Here is a 20,649-nt window from a genome sequence, read left to right as displayed (position 1 = left end):
GGACCCAGCGGTGCATGGACACAAGGTTCCATGGCCCCGAGTCACGCCCGACAAAACCAACACTGTCGTTCGACGGACAGAGGAGGCCGAGGGGACAAGCCCGAGACGGGTGCGGCGGTGCCATGTTCGGCTGCAAACGACTCACTAGGAGTGCGGCACCGGGAGACGACCGCCACGCCACGACCCATCGAGGCATCCTCTGACTGGAAGGTTCCAAAAACTTCAACAATTTTATTATAAAACACATTACAACAAATGGACCACCAACTCGGTGGTCAAACTAACAACAGTAAAATTAAAATCAATTACAAGCATTAGCACCCCAGGAAGGGATGGAGGACGCCATAAAACGGCTCACAAAAGTTGGGTCAATATTTGATGTGTTGTCCGAGGGCTGCAATTGCTCTTTGGAACGATGGACAAGTTCTTTGGTTTGCTGAGTGATGTACATTGAGCTTTAAACCGAGTCTTCGGTTTGCTGCCTCGCAGTTTACGCATTTGCTCTTATTTTTGCAGTTATTTCTCTTGTGCCCTTCTCCGCCGCAGTTAGCGCAGCATTCCTCCTTAGTACAGTCTCGTGCCATATGTCCGAAGCGGTTGCACTTGTTACACCTTAGAGGTCTTAGGTATTCTTTAAGTCGGATTATAGACCATCCAAGTTTTAGTATTCCTTTACTCCTTATGTTCTTAAAAACACTCGGGTCAGTTTGGATTACCCAATTGGTACCATTTAGGGATTTTATGGGAAAGCAGATTTCAAATTTGCCGTCTACCATTTCGTTATTTTGGTCGCTTAGCTTCTGCTTTAGCTCTTCTTTTTCCATTTCCTTCTCGACGTTAAAGAGTATGACTCTTGGAAATTTCTTTATCGGCAATGAGCACTTCAGTTTGGTCTCTAGATCCTGGTCCACGATTTTGGATGGAAGGTAATATTTTTCAGCAGAAAACATATTGATTCTTCAAAGAAAGCATGCAACATTGTGTCGGAATTTCCTTCAATTGTCACGAAAATGTTGGTATTAAAAAGCTTTTTCAAATAAAGCAAAAACCTTTCATCCTAAAAGGATTACAAATTATTTTTAAAGATTTTTTTAAAAAAGTATTGTCACTTAGATTAAATGGTCAATTAGGTCCGTTTTAGCTAACACTATAGATAGGATCAAGTTGCAATGCCCATTAAAATTTCATGAGAAGGTGGATATTTGACGAGCATGCAAGACTTAGTGAAAAGAAACCTTATAATTACCTAGATTTAAGATTATTTTCATCTTAAGGCATGCTTTATTCAAGAATTTTTTTCACGCTAAGACAACTTAGATTCAAAGTTTTTTATAAAGGTTGGTTTCCAAGGTTTCGGATTAGGGTCAAGTGCGCAGAATAGAGCAGATTGTGACAGAACTCGTTTTAAGATTAGAAGGTTTACAAGTAAACTGCATAAAAACCTTTTTAGGTTTACATTAAAAGGTTTTTGCTGAGTGAAAATAAGCCTTATTTTGCAATCTGGGTAGTGCTTAACTACAGGGAAACGCAAAAAGTAAATTTGCAGTATGAGCCATTATAATAACACTTCCCCGAATAAACATCCGCCCCCCCCCATATTTCGAACTGTCAATAAACAGATGCTGTTGTAATTGTAGTTTATTTACGTCGCCCTAGAGCTGCACAATGGTCTATTGGTGACGATCTGGGAAACATCCCTGAGGATGATCCGAAGACATGTCATCACAATTTTGATCCTTTGCGGAGGGAATAGCACCCCCGCTTCGATAGCCAAACGACCTGCACGCGAAGTTGAGCACTTTACGGTAGAACAGTTTAACGAGGATCAATACCGCACAACCTCGGTCCCTACGCAGACTGATCCAAGTGGTCACCCACCCTCACACAGACCGCAGCCAGTGATGCTTGACTTAGGTGATCTGCTGGGAACCGTGTCTTAACGATTAGTGCACTGCGGGACGTCAGAATCTATTAAAGTATGTTTATCAGAAAAGAACCGTTCTTTTGCGTTCAATTTCGTCATTTAAATTATCACGTGTATGAATTAATTAGCATATTTACGAGTTGTGCATTACAAAATGCGTTTTTGGGTCACGTGATAATTAAACAAAAGCGAAGATGATAAGAGGAAAATGTGCTTCATGTAATCTAATGATAAATATATTTATAACATTAAGTTTGAAGGATTTTATTCTCACTTTCTGTTTATCTGCAATCATGTATGTTGTTGCCTTGATAGCCGTTATCTGTGCTCTCTGGTTATTGTAAGTATTCCTTCAAATAACGCTTGATTTTCTCATTTACAATTTTTAATACTTGATTCCTTTGCATTTTCTGCATCCAAAAGTTTTTGATACATCATGTTAAAAGTTTTCGCAAATTTCAAAATATGTAACAAAAACTTGTCATTATAAAAAAAATGCAAAAATATAGGATTTTAAAATCGAGTTGTTATAATTTCTCCGTTTTCTTTCTCTAAGTAAAAGGATCTGACGAATCAATCGAGTCATGAATCGCGAGAAATTTACCTCAATTGGTATTTTGGAATTTTTATCTGCATATTTCGTGAAATTCTTTTGGGTAATAATAAATCATATTAATTATCGATTGTGAGTCTTAATACTTGTGAAGTATTTTTTAACGGATGTTAAATATGAAGGACCTTAAAAGAAGAATGTAAAGGAAAGTGTACAGAATAATTTGAATACTATAGTTTTAGACGAAAATATGCCTTACTACTACAATTCTAACAGTCAAACTCTAAATAAAATTAAATAAAACAAGTGATGAACATTTTTGTTAATGAAAATTGCCCTTAGAACTAATAGCATACATCAATCTTATCATTCAAGTGGAAGATTAGACGAACGATTGATGAAATATTAAAAGCTTTTTTTTTCTCTCGCTTAACACTCTGCTTAGTTAGAAAAACTAAATAAAAACGGCTAGTTTGCATAAGGAATTTTCCCTAAAAAGTACTATTAAACTCATCGATTCAACTATTAATTTTTTTTCAATTTCATTGAAGCCTGCATAAATTAACCAATTTGATAACCAGTTGTGATTTTTGATAACCAGTTTGACTTGAGCTCAGTGGCTCAGGGGATAGAGCGTTTGCATTCCAATGAGGTGAACCGGGTTCGAATCCCTGCGATACGGACTCCGCTCGCACCAACCACAGTGCTGATGTAAAATATCCTCAGTGGTAGACGGATCATGGATCCCCTTGCCATCACTATAATCGTGGGAGGTTTTCGCTGTTGTCCTCTTCATGTAACGCAAATTCGGGTTATATCCATCAAAAAGTCCTCCACAAAGGCTCCCAATTCTTGATCCAAGAGGTTTTCTGGATTGGGTTCAAAATTATTAGTAGTCTCAATTAATTGATTCGACTGTTCAACGACGGTTCTTGTAGAAGGTTCCATAATTTCGAGGCATGTTGATCCCCAACAAGATGAGTGGGCTTCTCAGCTCGGCTTAAGGATCTAAAAATAAATTATTATAGTAATTTCATAAACATTTTGTGTTAGCTAAGAAATTTATAAATATTGCAAATTTTAATGTTGAAAATTGAATTAAGATTTTTTAGAATACATAAGACGCCACACATTTTTTAAATACTCTCTAACACCACTCACAATCATAAGAAAACGTGGTTCTCTCAAGTGTTGAAAATAGTTATCGCTTTAAACATGAATTATTTTGTCCTGAAACTTTATGCATAAAAACAATCCCGATATACACTCAGTTAAGAATTTGAATTAACACAAAAATTGTTAAAAAAATTAAAATGTATTAATGTTGAGTTTTTTACTTTCAGATATAGAAAGAAATGGTTTTCTTTTTTCAAGGATTTGAACATTCCTGGACCAGAACCAAATTTATTGTTCGGAAACATTGTGGAAATTATTCGCAGAGTAAGTTTTAATTTCTATTATCAATTGCCATAATGATTTAAGGGTAGTTTTTTTTTTATCAATTGCCATAATCATTTATAGATAGATAATTTTTTTATCAATTGCCATAATAATTTAAAGGTAGTTTATTTTTTTATCAATTGCCATAAAGATTTATAGGTAGTTTATTTTTTTATTAATTGCCATACTGATTTATAGGTTATTTTTGATCAATTGCCATAATGATTCATGGGTAGTTTAACATTTTTATCAATTGCCCTAATGATTCATAGGTAGTTTATTTTTTAGGATCATTTCCCACATTGAAACTACAGAAAACAGAAAGGAATAAAGGAGGGGACAGAAATATTTGAACGGTTTTTAAACAGAAATTGAGAAAAAAATTACAAAAAATTATTAAAAAAAATTATTATAAAAAAAATGAAAAAAAAATTTATAAAAATTAGAAAGAAAAAAAAACAAATTAAGAACGAAATATTTAATCTCGCCTTCAACCCACACGATTATATCAGCAAAACTTAGCACTTTCTGATATTGTATTAATATCGAAAATAAAGCAAAAATAAACTGATTGGTTAATATTATTTAATCAAGTAAAAGCAACACAGAAATTAAAAAAAAGAACATATAAAGAGGAAAGAGAAGAAGATGGGCTGTACTTATCAAATTGCAAAAATGATTTAAAAATATATTTTCGTAACTAAGTTGCCAGATTACAATTAAAGCGACAAATGAACACATTTAAAGTTAGTTAAAGCATAATATAGGGTGGAAAATGATTTTAAGGTATGCTCATACTAAAGTTAACCGATCTGATTAATGCGTTACTTTGAGAGGAAATATTAGCTAAACACAAGGTAAAAACGTATCAAAAATTATAAATTAATTAAAGGTCACATTTTAAATATAAAATTTCAATCGAGGATTTTTATTAAGATAATTGATATTTATTGAATAATAATTAAAATTAATGTTGGAGGAGTTAGTTATAAAATTTGAGAGAATTTACATAGGTTTTAACTGTCGGTTGCAAGGTATTTTAATTTGCAATACATTAATTTATTTTTAATCATTTTAATAATTCCCTGATTTTCTATTCAATTTAATTACTAGTTGTTTCAATTCAAATTTTGGTCTGTTTCTTTTATAGATAAATAAATATTGCAAAATATTCTGCTAATTTGACTTAAAATAGTATTTATATAAATGTTCTTACAGAAGAAAGAAAATGTAGCAATCAATAAATATATTCTGTTTTAGAATCCTATACAATCCCATGCAGGTTGGCTTAAAAAATATGGAAAAGTTGTTGGGTAAGTAGCTTTCTTTATCCAAATTTATGAGATATATTAATTCCAAATTTTTAGGATCCAAATTTATTTACCATTTAAACTATACATTTGTCATTAAGCTTTATGCAATTTATATTTGATTGAGAAAAATTAAATATTATTAAGATTTGAAGATTCATGATCAAACTTTGCATAGGTAGTTTTAAAATCATCATCATCTCTCTCTCTCTGTATATACAGTGGTGGCCAAAAGTGAGGACATTTTTTGAAAGTTTCACATTTTTCAACTTTGTGTGCTTGTAGAATATATTAATTTTAGCTTAAATTCAATTGAAGGTAATTTAATTTAAAATTTAATAATAAATACAGTATTACAATATTTGTATTACAAAAAAAGTTATGCAACTAATAGTAAGATCTATCTTAGACTTACATTTTTTTTAAATGATACTTACACAATCAATACTTAGTAGGATAACCCGTATTTTTTAAGACAGCTTCACAGCGTGTTTTCATCGAGTGAACGAGTGTTTGGAGTTCATCTTTCGTAATCACATGGTGCCAAGAATCAATTATAGCTTCAATAAGTTGTCCTTTATTGGATGGATGTTTTTTTCGTACAAGAATTTTCAAACGTCGCCACAAATTTTCAATTGGATTGAGATCAGGGCTGTTTCCTTGCCATGGTAATATATCTATGCCTTTATTTTAAAACCATGCTCTACATACTTTTGCTGTGTGGCATGGGGCTGAATACTGCTGAAAAATAAATGGTGCGTTGTTTGGGAAAAGACACCTGATGGAAGGTATCAATTTTGGTTTCGGGACAGTTTCGAAGTATTTTTTGGCATTCAGGATGCCATCAATCACTTGAATTCGGCCCTTACCATCTGCAGACATACATGCCCAAATCAAGACATTTGTTTGGTTTTTTGTAGTTGCTTCAATGCAATCAGGATGAAATGCTTCACCTACTCTACGTCTCGCGTATTTTCTACCATCACTACCAAAGAGCGATATTTTACTCTCATCGCTCCAGATTACTTGCTTCCATTGATTTTCCGACCATTTAATGCGCTCTTTTGCCCACATAACTCGTTTTTTGCATTGCTTTTGATTTAAATATGGTTTTTTTTCTTTGGAATTCTAGCTTGTAGTCCAAATCCCGGAAACCTTCTTATTGCTCTTGAACTTACTGCAATACCCGCTGCATTCATCTCACATCTAAAGGCATCTGATGAAATTTTTCCATCTTGAAGGCATAGCCGTTTAATTTTTCTATCGGCGGTAGCACTTGTGCATTTTTTTCGGCCTGATTTGGCTTTATTTTCCACTGATTTCGTTTTTTCATAACGTAAACAGAACTTTCGTACACCAGAACAAGTCACTAAACCACCAACTTGTCCTTGCAATTTCAGCATAACAGAGGCCGTTTTCTCTCAATATAACAATTTGGCTTCTTTTTGTAGATGTCCAATTAGTTCTTGTTGATGACATTGTTTAAAATTAGTTTAATTAAAAAAAGGACTTTAAATATTCAAAAAACAGCAATACTCTTTTTAATTGTTCTAGTATGCATCATTCCGCAAAATATTTCCACAGCAATAACTCTTTTACCATCCAAATAACCTAAACTATAGTTACAGACATTTGATTGGTCCTATCAACAGTGTTTGTGAATGGCTAGTACGCTTTTATTACAAAACACGTCCTTATTCAAAACGATTTGTGTTTGTTTGTTCTACTGAAATGAGAATAACTTTTTTTGTAATACAGATATTTTAATTCTGTTTTTGTTATTACTTTTTTCATTAAATTACCTTCAATGCAAACGTTTGTATTTAAGAGAAATTTAATATGTTCTATAAGAGCACAAAGTTGAAAAACACGACCACACTTTTGGCCACCACTGTATATATATATATATATATATATATATATATATATATATATATATATATATATATATATATATATATATATATATATATATATATATATACATACATATATATATATTCCTTATTCTTAATACATTTATTTATAATATATACTAACACCGAAGAGCCATCACATTATGACCACCCTCTATCTATAACAATGCCCACGCCCAGGTTTTCATGGTTTCTCGCCCAGGAATAATATCTTCATGGGGCACATTAGGACCCATAATCCTCATAGAACAATCCCTGACGTCTGAAAGCTACTTCAACATAGTTGCAGGCCAGGTTTACCCATTCATGGCAACAGTTTTTCCTGCGGGGGATGGTGTTTACCACCAGGATAATGCACCATGTCATAATGGTCGAATAGTCGAGGAACATTTCAGTGACTTTCAAGTCATGTCTTGGCCCCCAAATTCACCTGACCTTAATCAATAGAGCATTTGTGGTCCTACTTGGAAAACCAAATTCGTGCTGCCACGCTATCCCCTCGCAATGTGAGGGAATTGCAGGAGAAAGTTGGTGAGCGCTTGGTACCAGATACCTCAGATTACCTATCAGCACCTTGTGGAATCAATGCCACGGCGGGTGCTAGCTGTTTTGGGGGCTAGAGGTGGTCCTACATGTTATTAGCAGGGTGGTCATAATGTAATGGCTCTTCGGTGTATATATACTTCTAAAAGTTACATTTTATTAAAAATTATGAAAATAAAGTGAAGAAAGATTGCGACATCAAACTAATTTTTTCCGTTTATTCTATTTTATTTCAATACTTAATTTAAACTTTACTTTGGGAATTACAGTTTTTTTGTTGCCGAAATTATCTGAAAGTTCATGATGCAAATGTAACATAAGAATATGTATATTTCGGGCCCATCCTTGGTAACTAACAAATCAAACGCGCTTCAGTACTGCAGTAAGAACGCACTTTAAAATAAAAACCCTCTATTTACGCTTTTCCCTTAATTTTCGCTTCTGTTTTCATATTTTGTGATCCGGCAATCTTATTACGAAAATATTTTAATCATTTTTGAAAATTTTCTGGTTCTTGAAAGTTCATTTCAATTCGCTACTCGCTTTATAGATATCGTTTTATGTTTTGTTCTGTTTTCTCTAAACATTTTGTTTTCTGCTTTTCACGTTATTTTTATTACTTAATGTGCTCGATTCCATTTTGTTTTTTTAAAAAAATTAAGTGCTCCTCACACTATTGTACACATATTATTGTAAATTTATTGTAAACAAAACCAAAAAAGTGTTATGGAACATTCCTAGCGTTTCCTACTCTAAGATCTATCATTATTGTTTGATTACACGCAAACATTTGCCACCACTTTATCGTAAAGTAGTTGCCCTCATACTTGATGCTAAAAAACACTAAAATTTATTACCAGTGTAGGGTAAACTAACCAGTGAAGGAACACTTAAGCTTCGCTTGCCTTTTAAAAAATCATATTAATTTCAAAATTCGTAATTTTAGTTAAATGACTGTGTCAACATATTTGTTACTAACTGCAAATTATGTAAAAAAAATTGTAGAGAACTTACATAATATTGTTTTAAAGTTTTGGAGGTTCAAATAACAAGTAGTAAGAAGACCAAGTGAAGGAACAGCTCTTACCAGTGAATGAACTCCCAGTAAAGGAACACTTAATTTTGGTTATTTTTTAATGCTCTTTATAAATATTTAAAATATAAATATTTAAATATAAATATTTATATATAAATATTTATATTTAAATATTTATAAATATTTAAAAACAAGCCTATAATAAATATTTAAAAACAAGCCTATTCTTGAAATTATGACATATAAATACTTGGAAAATGTTAACTTTTTTTTTGTAATCATGAATTGAAAATTAAAGTGTCAACATATTAGCACATACTCTTCATTCACTGGGAAATCTATGCCTAGTAAAGGAGCATGCCTGTTCCCTCATTGGTTAGAAGTTGTTTTTCGTATTTTTAACATACTTTTGATACGGAACATCACTAAAGGTACTAGAAAATTAAAGTTTATCTTTTATTTTCATTAACTTAGAAAAAAACTCTGTAAAGAAACTTGTTCCTTCACTGGTTTTTCATCGTTTGGTGATCCAGTGAATAAACACCCTCTTATCTCAGTACTTTATTATGCTATGATGCTTTAAAAGAAATAAAACGCAACTTCAATAACTATATTTTGAATTCTTTTTTTCACAGTGAGAAAAATAAAACTATTACATGCAATTAATTCCACTTCAAACATATAAGTACAAACACACACCTTATAATTTTTTCAAAGAAACAAGGTGCTGCACAGATATTAACAAATTCAAAACTTTTTCCAGAGAAGTCTAATTGACCAGGTAATCCAAAACATTGCTAGATCACTTCCTATTGTTTGACAGTAAGCTATTGTTACCAATCAATCTAAAGAAAAACTTTCAAATTCTTATTTTTAATCAATATATATGAAATGTTCCTTCACTGGGTAGTGTTCCTTCACTGGTTGGTTTACCCTATGCAGTATAGTTCATTGTTTTTATTTTCCGATAAAATGAATCGTACCTATAGAATGACAACTTTTTAGATATTTCTATGGGACAAAGCCAGTTATACTGATTGCAGATGCCGATCTCTTGAAGAAGATCCAAGTTTCAGATTTCAATAGTTTTATAAATAGGCCGGTAAGTTGTATTTGAAATACACTGTAAAATAAAACTCTGTAAATCTTTAAACAGTATTTTGTGTAAAATTTCTAATTATCCCATAGTTAAGTTAAACGAAAGATCATTTTATTTCAGTTACACCATAAATTGTGATGTATGATCGAGAAATATTTCCACGGTGCGACTAACAGCACCAAAATTTGGTAATACACACAAAACTTTGGCGGTGACTTTAAACTAAACGATATTTGTTTACGACGCCATGTATTCTTTACAACTCGGTCTCGGTGTATTGGGACGACTAATGCATGTTGTTTCAAGTTCTTACTTATTTAGTTAGGTAAATGGCTTATTTGCATTAATTAAAGTTCATTTATTATATGTATCCTTTTCAAATTTGGTTGGTGGTATTAAATGGTTAGAAGTATGTCATAAAATAACAGTTTTGTTACGGTAAATGACTGTACCTTGGTCTGCATTTGAGAGCTTTAAAAATACCTTATGATGGTGCAACCTTCGTCTACTTTTATAAAAGGAAAGAAAAAGGAAATAATGAAAATAGGTGTTTTGTTTCTTCAAAACACCTACTTTTGGTACAATCTTCTACTGATATTTGGAGCTAGTAAAAATGCCAAAATATTTTAAAATTGAGCTCCATTTTATGTAGCCAGCAAATGAATACTAATTTTTGATGCAACGTGACTCTGAATTTTTAACAGTGTAAGTAAAATGCTTTTAGTGAAAAGTTTATTTTTGTTTTACTTTAAAATATAAATTTGAAAGTTAAAAAGTTAATTTTTAACGTTAGACTTTAACTTTTAACTTGAAAGTTAAAAGTTTAAGTTAACTTTTCAAGGTTATGACTGTTGCTCAGTTGGATGTAAGTTCTTTACTAATTGTTTCGTTAAATGGCATAGGAGAACCCATAGCCTAATAACCTAATAGTGACAGGGCGGGTATTTTGAAATAAAATATTTCGCTTAAACACAAATGTTTTAACTGAATTTAGGAATTATTGCGATGCCGCATTTTGATTCAAGCATTAAATTAGTTTGATTCAGGTAGTAAATTTGTTTAATTTAGTAATGCCTTAAAAAAAACAATTTTTAAAAAAGAAATTTGTTCCTCGCATTCCGTACCCATAATATAATAGTGTGAATTACGCTAATTCTTCGTCAGTGAATGTTAATCAAAAAAGAAACATTAAAATTTTTTTGACCCCCTGATATCCAACATCTTGATACATTGGGCAACATTTGGTACAATTTAATCAATTAATTTTAACATTTTTTTTCTGTGCCTTAGGAAGTGATTGTCTAAGTAAAAATATTATAGATTTTACCCTCGGAGTTTTGAGTTACCATGAAAAGTTTCAAAAAATGGTTAAAAATTTAATTCAAACAACATTTTAAACGGTTTTAATATTTAAATGACAGATATTTTATTATTTGAGTCAAGTGGATTTTTTTTCACGACGAAAATGTTAAGAAGTACTCTATACAAATATGCGGAAAAGCTATTAAAATATGCTTTTATGCACCCTGCAAAAAAGGCTAGAAACGAAAATGTATCATTATTTTTCGTAAAAATTAAAAATAACTAAAAAAAAAGCAAATTACGTTTTATTAACTGAATATTTATGTTAAAAAATATTTTATTATTATGAGTTAACTAACATAGTTCTAAGTAAAGAACGCTTTTTCCACATTTTTTATATATATCTGATAATTATAGAAGAAAGTTACTTAAATCGCATCTTTCCGAAATCTAACCACCACTAATCTCTAAAGATATATATATAGAGCAGAGTTGGCCAAAACTGTAATCGATTACATTTTTTGATTACAGTAATCAATTACTTGTAATCATGATTACAATTTAACATAATTTTGATTACAGCTGTAATCGTGATTACAAGTAACAATTACAGTAATCAATTACTTGCAATCATGATTACAACTTTAATTACTGCTGTAATTATGATTACATAGTCGATTACAGTAATCAATTACTTGTAATCGTGATTACAGCTTTCAAAAATTATGATTACAACTGTAATCATGATTCCAAGCAATCACAACAAAAAGGATTACGAGTAATTATGATTACAATTAATCGAAATATATGATTACATGTAATCATGATTACATAATTGGGATTACTTGTAATCAAACTATACGATTACACGTTATTACGATTGTATACTATATGCAAATTTATTATGTAAGTATGTATGGATTTACATATTTTTATGTACATAGAATGTACGCACGCATGATCGTACAATTTGTGATTCCTATATATACGTATACAATGTATGCACAAACGTTGTTTGTACGTACAATATACATAATTATATTCTAATATACTTAATGCAATACGTATATGCTTAATACATATAATCATGCATTTATGATACATGTCCGCATGTATGTTAGTTTGTACGAAAATGCAATGTTTTGCATCTTTGCACGCATAGACAATATAGGTATGAACGTATATGAAAATAATGTTTACACGTTTGCATACTTTTGTGTACTTACGTACATACATTGTATAAATTTACGATAATAGCACGTATATACAATGCACGTATGTATATAAAATTGCACGTATTTACGTATGTAAGAATGTTGTTTAAAGGTACAATATATGTGCATAGTTGCGTAAATAAAATGCATACATGTATGCATGTACATTTATATGTACATAGATATATGGTATGTACACGCAACGTATGTACAAATGTACAACGTACGTATGTAGTTGTATAACTACATACTTTGTTAATACTTATGCGCATGCATTGTATGGATGCACAAAAAATAGTTATATGCAAAATGTACGTATGTACATACAACGTATACATGTACATAATTACAAGTAATGTATAAATACATGGGCTTATTTAAATATATGTAATTACAATAAATACATACATTGTGCATACATTAAAAAAATTTATATAAGTAAAGTTATTAAAGTTTGTTTTAAAATTTATTCTAAGACATATAAAACTCGACCTCATATTTTTTAGAAGGCAAACGATAATCTTATTCCACATATAAAATTTACTGGTTTTTTTTCTTGCCATTTGAAAAATTTCTATGAACCATGCATTATGTTATAATAAAAATAATTCTGTATTATCAAACATTTCATAAAAACACCGGGAAATAATTTTTTATTCGAAGAATTTTAAAATGATATGGAACAATTAAAGCTGAAAACTAAATTTAAATATCGTTTGATTTTGTCATTTAACATGTTTGAGTCATTATAAGTTAACTTACATGCATTTAATTTATTGCATTGAGCACATATTTAGACATAAATGTAATGTACATAATTATACGCGTCATGTATGTACAATGCATGTACATACATTCACGCATTGTAAATGCATATATAGTACATATGGATATGCATGCATGGAGCATACATGCATTGTACATGTGTGAATACATTCATTGGACATATATACACTCACATATGCATAGATTGGGATAGCTTGTATGTACATATGTAAAATTTGAACGAAAATATTATGTCCAATATATTTATGTACATATACACAGTATAAGTACACACACATGTACATTATATGCTCATTATATATGATATATATGAACATTATATGTTCATTATATAAATGTACATCTGCACACTATATGTATATACATCTGTACAATATATGCATGTCAAATGTATGTATGAATATATGAAAAATATAAATACGCCCAATGTACGTACAATCGTACACAAATGTATTATGCATATTTGGATACATACATTGAACATGAGCTTATTGTGTATATGTACATCCATACATTGGACATGCATATCATGTACATGTATACATACATATATTGTACATACTACAAATACACCTATATTGTACATGTATACACATATTATACTGTTCATAAATGAATTGGACATGCATGCATGGGACATACATTGTACAGACAATGTATGTATGCTTATACAAACAACACGTACTTGCATATACATACGTACATGAACATGGATATACATTCTACATACACAAATATTTGCATAAAATGAATATATTCGTTCTGTATAAATGTACATGTCTACATTGTTTGCACATACATACGTAATTTTTAGCTATATACTTACGGTACATATATTTTATACTTACAATATAAGTGTATGTATATGTGTGTAACTAAAATGTCTATACATATGCACTAGATGAAATCATATGTACATACATTTTAGTTACATTAATTTGCACGTATACAAATGCGTCCAAAATTTAATAGTACATGTAAATACGTACAAAATGTATCATTATAAGATGCATTATACTATCTACTGTAAAATATAATCATTTAAAAGAATACAATAGTCTTGTAATCCTGTATTTCATTGCATGTAATCATAATTACTTGTAATCAAATGACATGTAATCATATACTATGATTACTTGTAATCACGATTACAAGTAATCGTGATTACTTTGTCTTCACTTCTAATTGATTACTGTAATTGGTTATGTAATCACGATTACAGTTGTAATCAAAATTATGAATGTTTGTAATCATGATTACAAGCAATTGATTACTGTAATTGAGTATTGTAATCATGATTACAAGTAATTGATCAATGTAATTGAGTATTGTAATCATGATTACTACTGTAATTTCCAAATGTAATCGATTACATTTTTGCTCTACTCTGATGCAATCAAAAATTTTGATTACTTGTAATCGTGATTACAAGTAATTGATTTCATAGCTGTAATTATCTGTAATCAATTACAGTTGCAATCGATTACTGTAATCGACGGGCAACTCTGATATAGAGTAGAGAACACTACAGTGGATAAATTATGAAGTTTTTTTCACGTGAAGATTTATGCAGAAGCATTAAGAGCGTTTGCTTAAAGAATTTAAGTTAACCGGTTTTACATGTTTTAAATTTATTTTTTGAAAGTCTGGTGTAAAAATATGGCTAAAATAAGGAAGTATATAGATTATTAAATACATCATCTAATTGTTAAGTAGCCTTTATTTTATATCTGCTTCTAACTAATGTTTGAAGTTTGGATTAAAACATTGTTTAAAACGTTATGCAGTTGCTTAAATCATACCACGTGTGCAGTCATAACAGCATGATTTAAGACTGCAATTAATTGAGAGTATATCTTTCCGAAAACAAATAATATTTAGTATTTACTGTCCAAATAATATTACCAAATAGCTGCTTAAATCATACCACCTGTGCAGCTATAACGCTAGGATTTAGGACTGCAATTCATTGAGAGTAGATCTTTCCGAAAACAAATAATCTTTAGCATTTACTGTCCAAATAATATTACCAAATAGTTGCTTAAATCATACCACGTGTGCAGCTATAACGATAGGATTTAGGACTGCAATTCATTGAGAGTAGATCTTTCCGAAAGCAAATAATCTTTAGTATTTACTGTCCAAATAATATTACCAAATAGTTGCTTAAATCATACCACGTGTGCAGCTATAACGATAGGATTTAGGACTGCAATTCATTGAGAGTAGATATTTCCGAAAACAAATAATTTTTAGTACCTCTGCCCAAACAATATTACCAAAAAAAATTATAATAATGTAAGAACTGCGCTGCATTATTTAAATATTTCAATTGTAGCTCTCAGTGATTTGTAACAGATAAAAATCTAAGTCTGAAAAAGGTTACGATTAACCAACTTTACACTTCACTATATAAAAGATTAAATATATCGAGTTAAATTTTAATTTGTGAAATTTAATCACATTGGTTAAAATATGTTTCTCTATTACGAGTAGTATATATACTGTAATATTTAAACTATTTTACTCTGCATAAAAACAAGTGTCTTTCGTTGCTTATCAAAATTATAAACACAAGAAAGAGAGACATAGGTTGTTCCTTAATGACCACCCTTAATATATGTTTTTAGACAAATATGTAAAGTATATGCCTTAATATTTAAGAAAAGATAAAAACTCTGTCGAATGAGGAATGATTTAAGTGGAACCACGTGGTTTCTACCACGGAAGAAAATTCTCTAATTTAAAATAATTGAAAAGTAAGTGCAGGCAAACCTAGAGTAAGTCATAAAAGTTCAATTCCTGAAAAAAATACTGCAAAATATTCAAACAAATTATTAGAAGAGAAATCCAAAGTTATCTTCTTATAATTTATTTTCATTTGCATATTTTCTTTTCAGCATCTGAAACTTCATGGCAGGTTTATTTAAACTCACTTTTTCTGCTCCTTAAATTTTAAATTAGTAATGAAGGAAAAAGAGAATTTGCAAGGAAAATTTTCTTTCGCTGTCCTATTCAGTCAAGCAGGTTTTCAGTCTCTCCATCCTTATAAGTAATCCATTAGATTTAATAGCGCTTTGCTTTTTCCTGGCATAAATATTAATTACCGATTTTTCATGTGAAAAAAACAAAAATGGTTGTTATTTGTGGACAAATATCTTATTGCTTAAACCTTTTCAAGAAGATTGTTTTGTGGTTTCTAGTACTATATTCTTCAATTTATTTAAGATTCACTCTTTTGCAGCTGCTGTTAGGGTAAATAACCAAAACATTGGCTAGGACCATAGGATATTTGTGAATACAGTCGAACCCCGGTTTAACGAATGCCTATTTACCGAATTACGCGATTTAACTAATTTTACCGAAGTTAATGAAGAAGGAAACAATAAATAGCGACCCTGACACAGAAGTCGATGATAATGAATCTCCACTGAAAACTGTTGCTCTTCCTGATGCTTTGCACGGTTTGAAAACAGTGAAAACTTACCTAATGCAGTAAATGAAGGAGTATTTTCTTTTCTTCATGACGTCGAAAAAGAACTTTTTAAAGTAAGAAATCAAGGAAATAAGCAAACCTTACTCACACGAAATGCTTTAAAATTTCAAATTAATCAGCGTGTAATCATTCGCTGTATTTTAAGTTCCTGAATAAAAAGTGTATTTGCTTAAATGTTCGGATATTCCATAAGGTTAGTCAATTTTTTCTTAATTTTGCCCCCGATACTATGAATTATCCCCGATTTAGCGAATAATATTTTCGGTCCCTGTGAATTCGTTAAATCGGGGTTCAACTGCATTTAAATATTTGTATAATAACAAGTGCTTGATAATAAATCTTCTTCAGTCATCACTGCGAAAGATTTATTGTAAATTATTAGTAATTTGATAATAAATGAAATTACAAGTTTTTGAATTATTGTATAATAATAATTGATATTCAAACTTTATTTGTTGTAAAAAGAGTTGATAGATAAAAGAAATTTTCTTTCAGGACATGTTCAGCAGCCGCAGCAGATCTACGAAAAGAGTTGAAGGATTTAGTCAACATATTATTTCCTTGAGAGATAAAAGATGGAAAGATGTTCGATCTCTTCTTACTCCTTCCTTTACCGCATCTAAAATGCGACAGGTAATCTTAAGGAAAACTGTTCGTGAATGTAACAAGCAAGCAATCCAAAATGCTATTTGAAACGAATTTTTACACAGGGAACCACCTTCAATGGATACTTTTGGAAAAGTTGATTGCAGATTTTAGTCGATTATTGCAGACGCATTCAGTTTACATAAGGCCATTAAGCAGGTTTTGATGTTTCGTACAAAATTAAAAACACGATAATTCAGAGTCATGAAAATAATTTAAATGAACAATAATTAAATGAATTCGAAAGGAAAAATAGTTGAAAAGGAATTTTTTTATGCTTTTAAATTTAAAAGTGAGCAATTTTAATGCAACTACGTGCATGTAAACTATGTAAATTAAAAAAATACAACCAAAAGAACCGAGGAAAAATATTCAAAAAATAAAGTTAAATACTTAGCTTGATTAATATGATTTATACATTTTAAAGTATTCAATTTAAAAGTACCTGTAAAACTTTTTAAGTTCATTACAAATTTTAATATTGTTATTATTATTATACGCATACAATATAAGCACATACTTCTGGATAAATTCTGAAACAGCAAATCATAAACTCTTCAATCAAATTCGGGTTAAAAAAGGTATTTTTAATTTACTTAATGGGATACTTCTCAAAGGGTGGAAACGCTAAAAGTAGGTATTTCTGAATTTTATGGATGTTATGTATCACAGAATATTCATTATTTGTGCAATATACTTTTCTATTTAAATAAAATTTAAGCTACAATAACTTTTTTTATTGAATTTCAGAGCTTGAATAATAAATTCATTGGAACACAATCAGCTTTGCATAGGGGAGGGTGGCCTAAAGCGGGTAGGTCAACAATAAACTCTCAAAAGTTGCAGTTTTTGGGCTTTTATCGCAGCTTTTTTGATTTTATTTCTTAAGAGAGATCTTGAACTTTAAAATAAAAAATGATTATTGCGTTATTTTAAATTTTATGATTATTTATTATCAAAAATAAAAAACACTGAAAAAACCCGTTTTGCCCTACAAGGGGCCTAAAGCGGGTAAGCCGTTCAGGCAAAGTGGACAAGCACCATAGATTTTACAAATACAAGCGCATATTAATTTTCTTAAACATTAATAATGAGACCTTAATCACACGTATAATAAACGATAAAAATTACATTTAGATAACAATTTTAGACTTATTTTATCAGTCTCAAATTATGATTTGTTATTCTTGACATAGTTCGCAAAAATAAGACCCTCATCCTGAATGAGTTGTGCAAGCTTCATGAGCCCAGTCTTTGCAGTCTCCACGTTCAATCCAATCTTCTAGCGGTGGGTCCTCATAAGGCCCCCTACAAACAAGGCAAAAATACTCTTTTACAATTTTTTTCTTTGAAGCTCTTTATTTTTTAGCTTTACCTGACTTACTTGTCGAAGAAAGATTTTTTTTTACATTTTTTTAACAGCAGCATTGTTTCTAAGACGTTTCTCTTTTTCTTCCTTTTCTATTTGCATATTTTTAAATCGAGAACTTGTTAAGGCTTCAGCTCTTTGAGTTTTACGTTTACGACTAGTTTTGTTCGGAGTAGGTTTTGGTAGCGGTCTAATATCCAAAGGCTTCACATGAGGTGTCAATGGCTCTTCTACTGGTTGAAATGAATTGTCACTAGTTGTCGTATAGCATGAAGGATCATCTTCAACAGCTGGATCATACGAAGCTTCTCCGTTTGTGCGACGTAGCGAAATCCCTGAAGCTTGAGAGTAATTGTGATCCACGTTTTCAAATACAGGTGTAGAAGTAGAGCAATCAGAATTGTTAGAAAGACGACCAGCATCAGTAGATTGGATCTGCGATGGTCCATCGTTGGTGTTTTCAATAACTTCAGCCCTGTCTGTCAGACTAGCTGGCAAAAAGTCAGCATTACTAAATATGAGTCGGCTCGTGGGCCATATTCCTGAGGATTTAAATCCTTGAACAGCATTTTGTGCACTAGCTGCTTTTAAGTATGCTTTTCCAACAAGTGAAGCTACGTCGTACTGAGTAATTATTCTAACTACATGGCTTCGTTGAAAAGTTAAAACTTCTTGTTCAAAGTATGTTTTGAACGGTCCATAAACGCAACAGTCCAGAGGTTGCATGTGTATGAGGAGGCAGCGATACCAAAATTACATTATTTTTTCTAGCATATTCAAGGGCCTCAATATATTTGTGAGATTCGTGGTTATCTAATATTAAGATTACTTTCTTCTCAAGAGTTGGACGGGTATTCTCGACGAAATGATGAAGTCAATCTAGGAATTTCGGTCCATTAATCCATCCGTTGTCAGTGCAAGTAGCAAGGGAACCAGGGGGTGCTCCTTCTAACAATCTACCAACCATTCTTTTTCTACCATAAATAAAAAATGGAGGTATAAAAATCCAACCGCGTTGCAGCAGCAGATAACAGTCGTCGATTTTCCTCTTTCCGCTCTTGAAATTACACCCACCTGTTTTTTCCCTGATTTTGACAAAAATTTCGGAGATTTATTACTAGATGCATGAATGCCAGTTTCATCCATATTGTATATTCTTGTTGGATCAATGTCATCCTCATCAATTTCTCTTTCCAACAAATATTAAAATCTGTTAACTTGAGATCGATTGAAACCTCGTGCTCTTGCAATTGATGTTGGCTCTGGTTGTCTAACAACTAAATTAGTCGTTTTTTAAAACCCAAATACCAATCATTTCCAGCACTACCGTTCCTAAAGGGATGAACGATATTATTGCGTTCTGCATACTCATAGAGTAGTTTCAAAAATTCATTTTTAGTTTAGCCGTAGAAAAGATAATCGACTTGATTCCAATAACTCAGCTTCTTGCTCATTATTGAATACTCTTCGATATCGTCGAAGATTTTTACTGCAACTTTTCAGATGTCTTCGTAGAGTGGAAAGCGGGATACCATACTTTTTAGAAGCCGCAGAAGTGGTCTCAGATTCCTTCATTGCATTCTTCATGACCGTTTTACACCTGGTCGCCTGTTCTGTTTTTCTCTTGTATTTATTTACCATCTATACAAAAATACAGAAAAGTTAGTATAAAAATGTATCGGGGCAAAGCGGGTATCTACCGTCATTTCTTTTACGTTGCCTCTTTAAATTTGGTTGGTGGTATAAAATGGTTAGAGATTTATATCATAAAATAACCTACTTAAGTTAAATAGTTTTGTTACGGTAAATAGCAACCTTGACCTGCATTTGAGCACTTTTAAAATAGTACCTAATAATGGTGCAACCTTCCTCTGCTTTTATGAAAGAAAAGAAAGAAATAATAAAAATAGGTGTTTTGTTTCTGCAAACCACCTACTTTTAGTGTAACTTTCTTCTGATATTTGGAACTAGTGAAAATACCAAAATATGGTAAAATTAATCTCCATTCTATGTACC

The 20,649-nt window shown here is 31.1% G+C and overlaps 1 protein-coding gene across 2 annotated transcripts in view; it reads left to right on the top strand.

The window, feature by feature from the left end:
* The first annotated feature begins 2,109 nt into the window (after positions 1-2,109).
* The window catches only part of LOC107439872 (cytochrome P450 3A24), a 39,308-nt gene continuing 20,768 nt past the window's right edge, over positions 2,110-20,649 (top strand). For both annotated transcript variants that reach the window (XM_016052608.4, XM_016052614.4), the window contains exons 1-5: positions 2,110-2,264; positions 3,821-3,917; positions 5,178-5,230; positions 9,728-9,824; positions 17,115-17,252. In XM_016052608.4, coding sequence (XP_015908094.2) covers positions 2,119-2,264; positions 3,821-3,917; positions 5,178-5,230; positions 9,728-9,824; positions 17,115-17,252 — 531 coding nt within the window. In that variant the 5' untranslated portion in view covers positions 2,110-2,118. The remainder of the gene's footprint in view (positions 2,265-3,820; positions 3,918-5,177; positions 5,231-9,727; positions 9,825-17,114; positions 17,253-20,649) is intronic.

Source organism: Parasteatoda tepidariorum, chromosome 11 (assembly GCF_982258835.1).
Source record: "Parasteatoda tepidariorum strain Cologne lab strain chromosome 11, Ptep-v5.0, whole genome shotgun sequence".
Lineage (NCBI taxonomy): Eukaryota > Metazoa > Arthropoda > Arachnida > Araneae > Theridiidae > Parasteatoda > Parasteatoda tepidariorum.
This window is presented reverse-complemented; position numbering and strand designations above follow the sequence as displayed.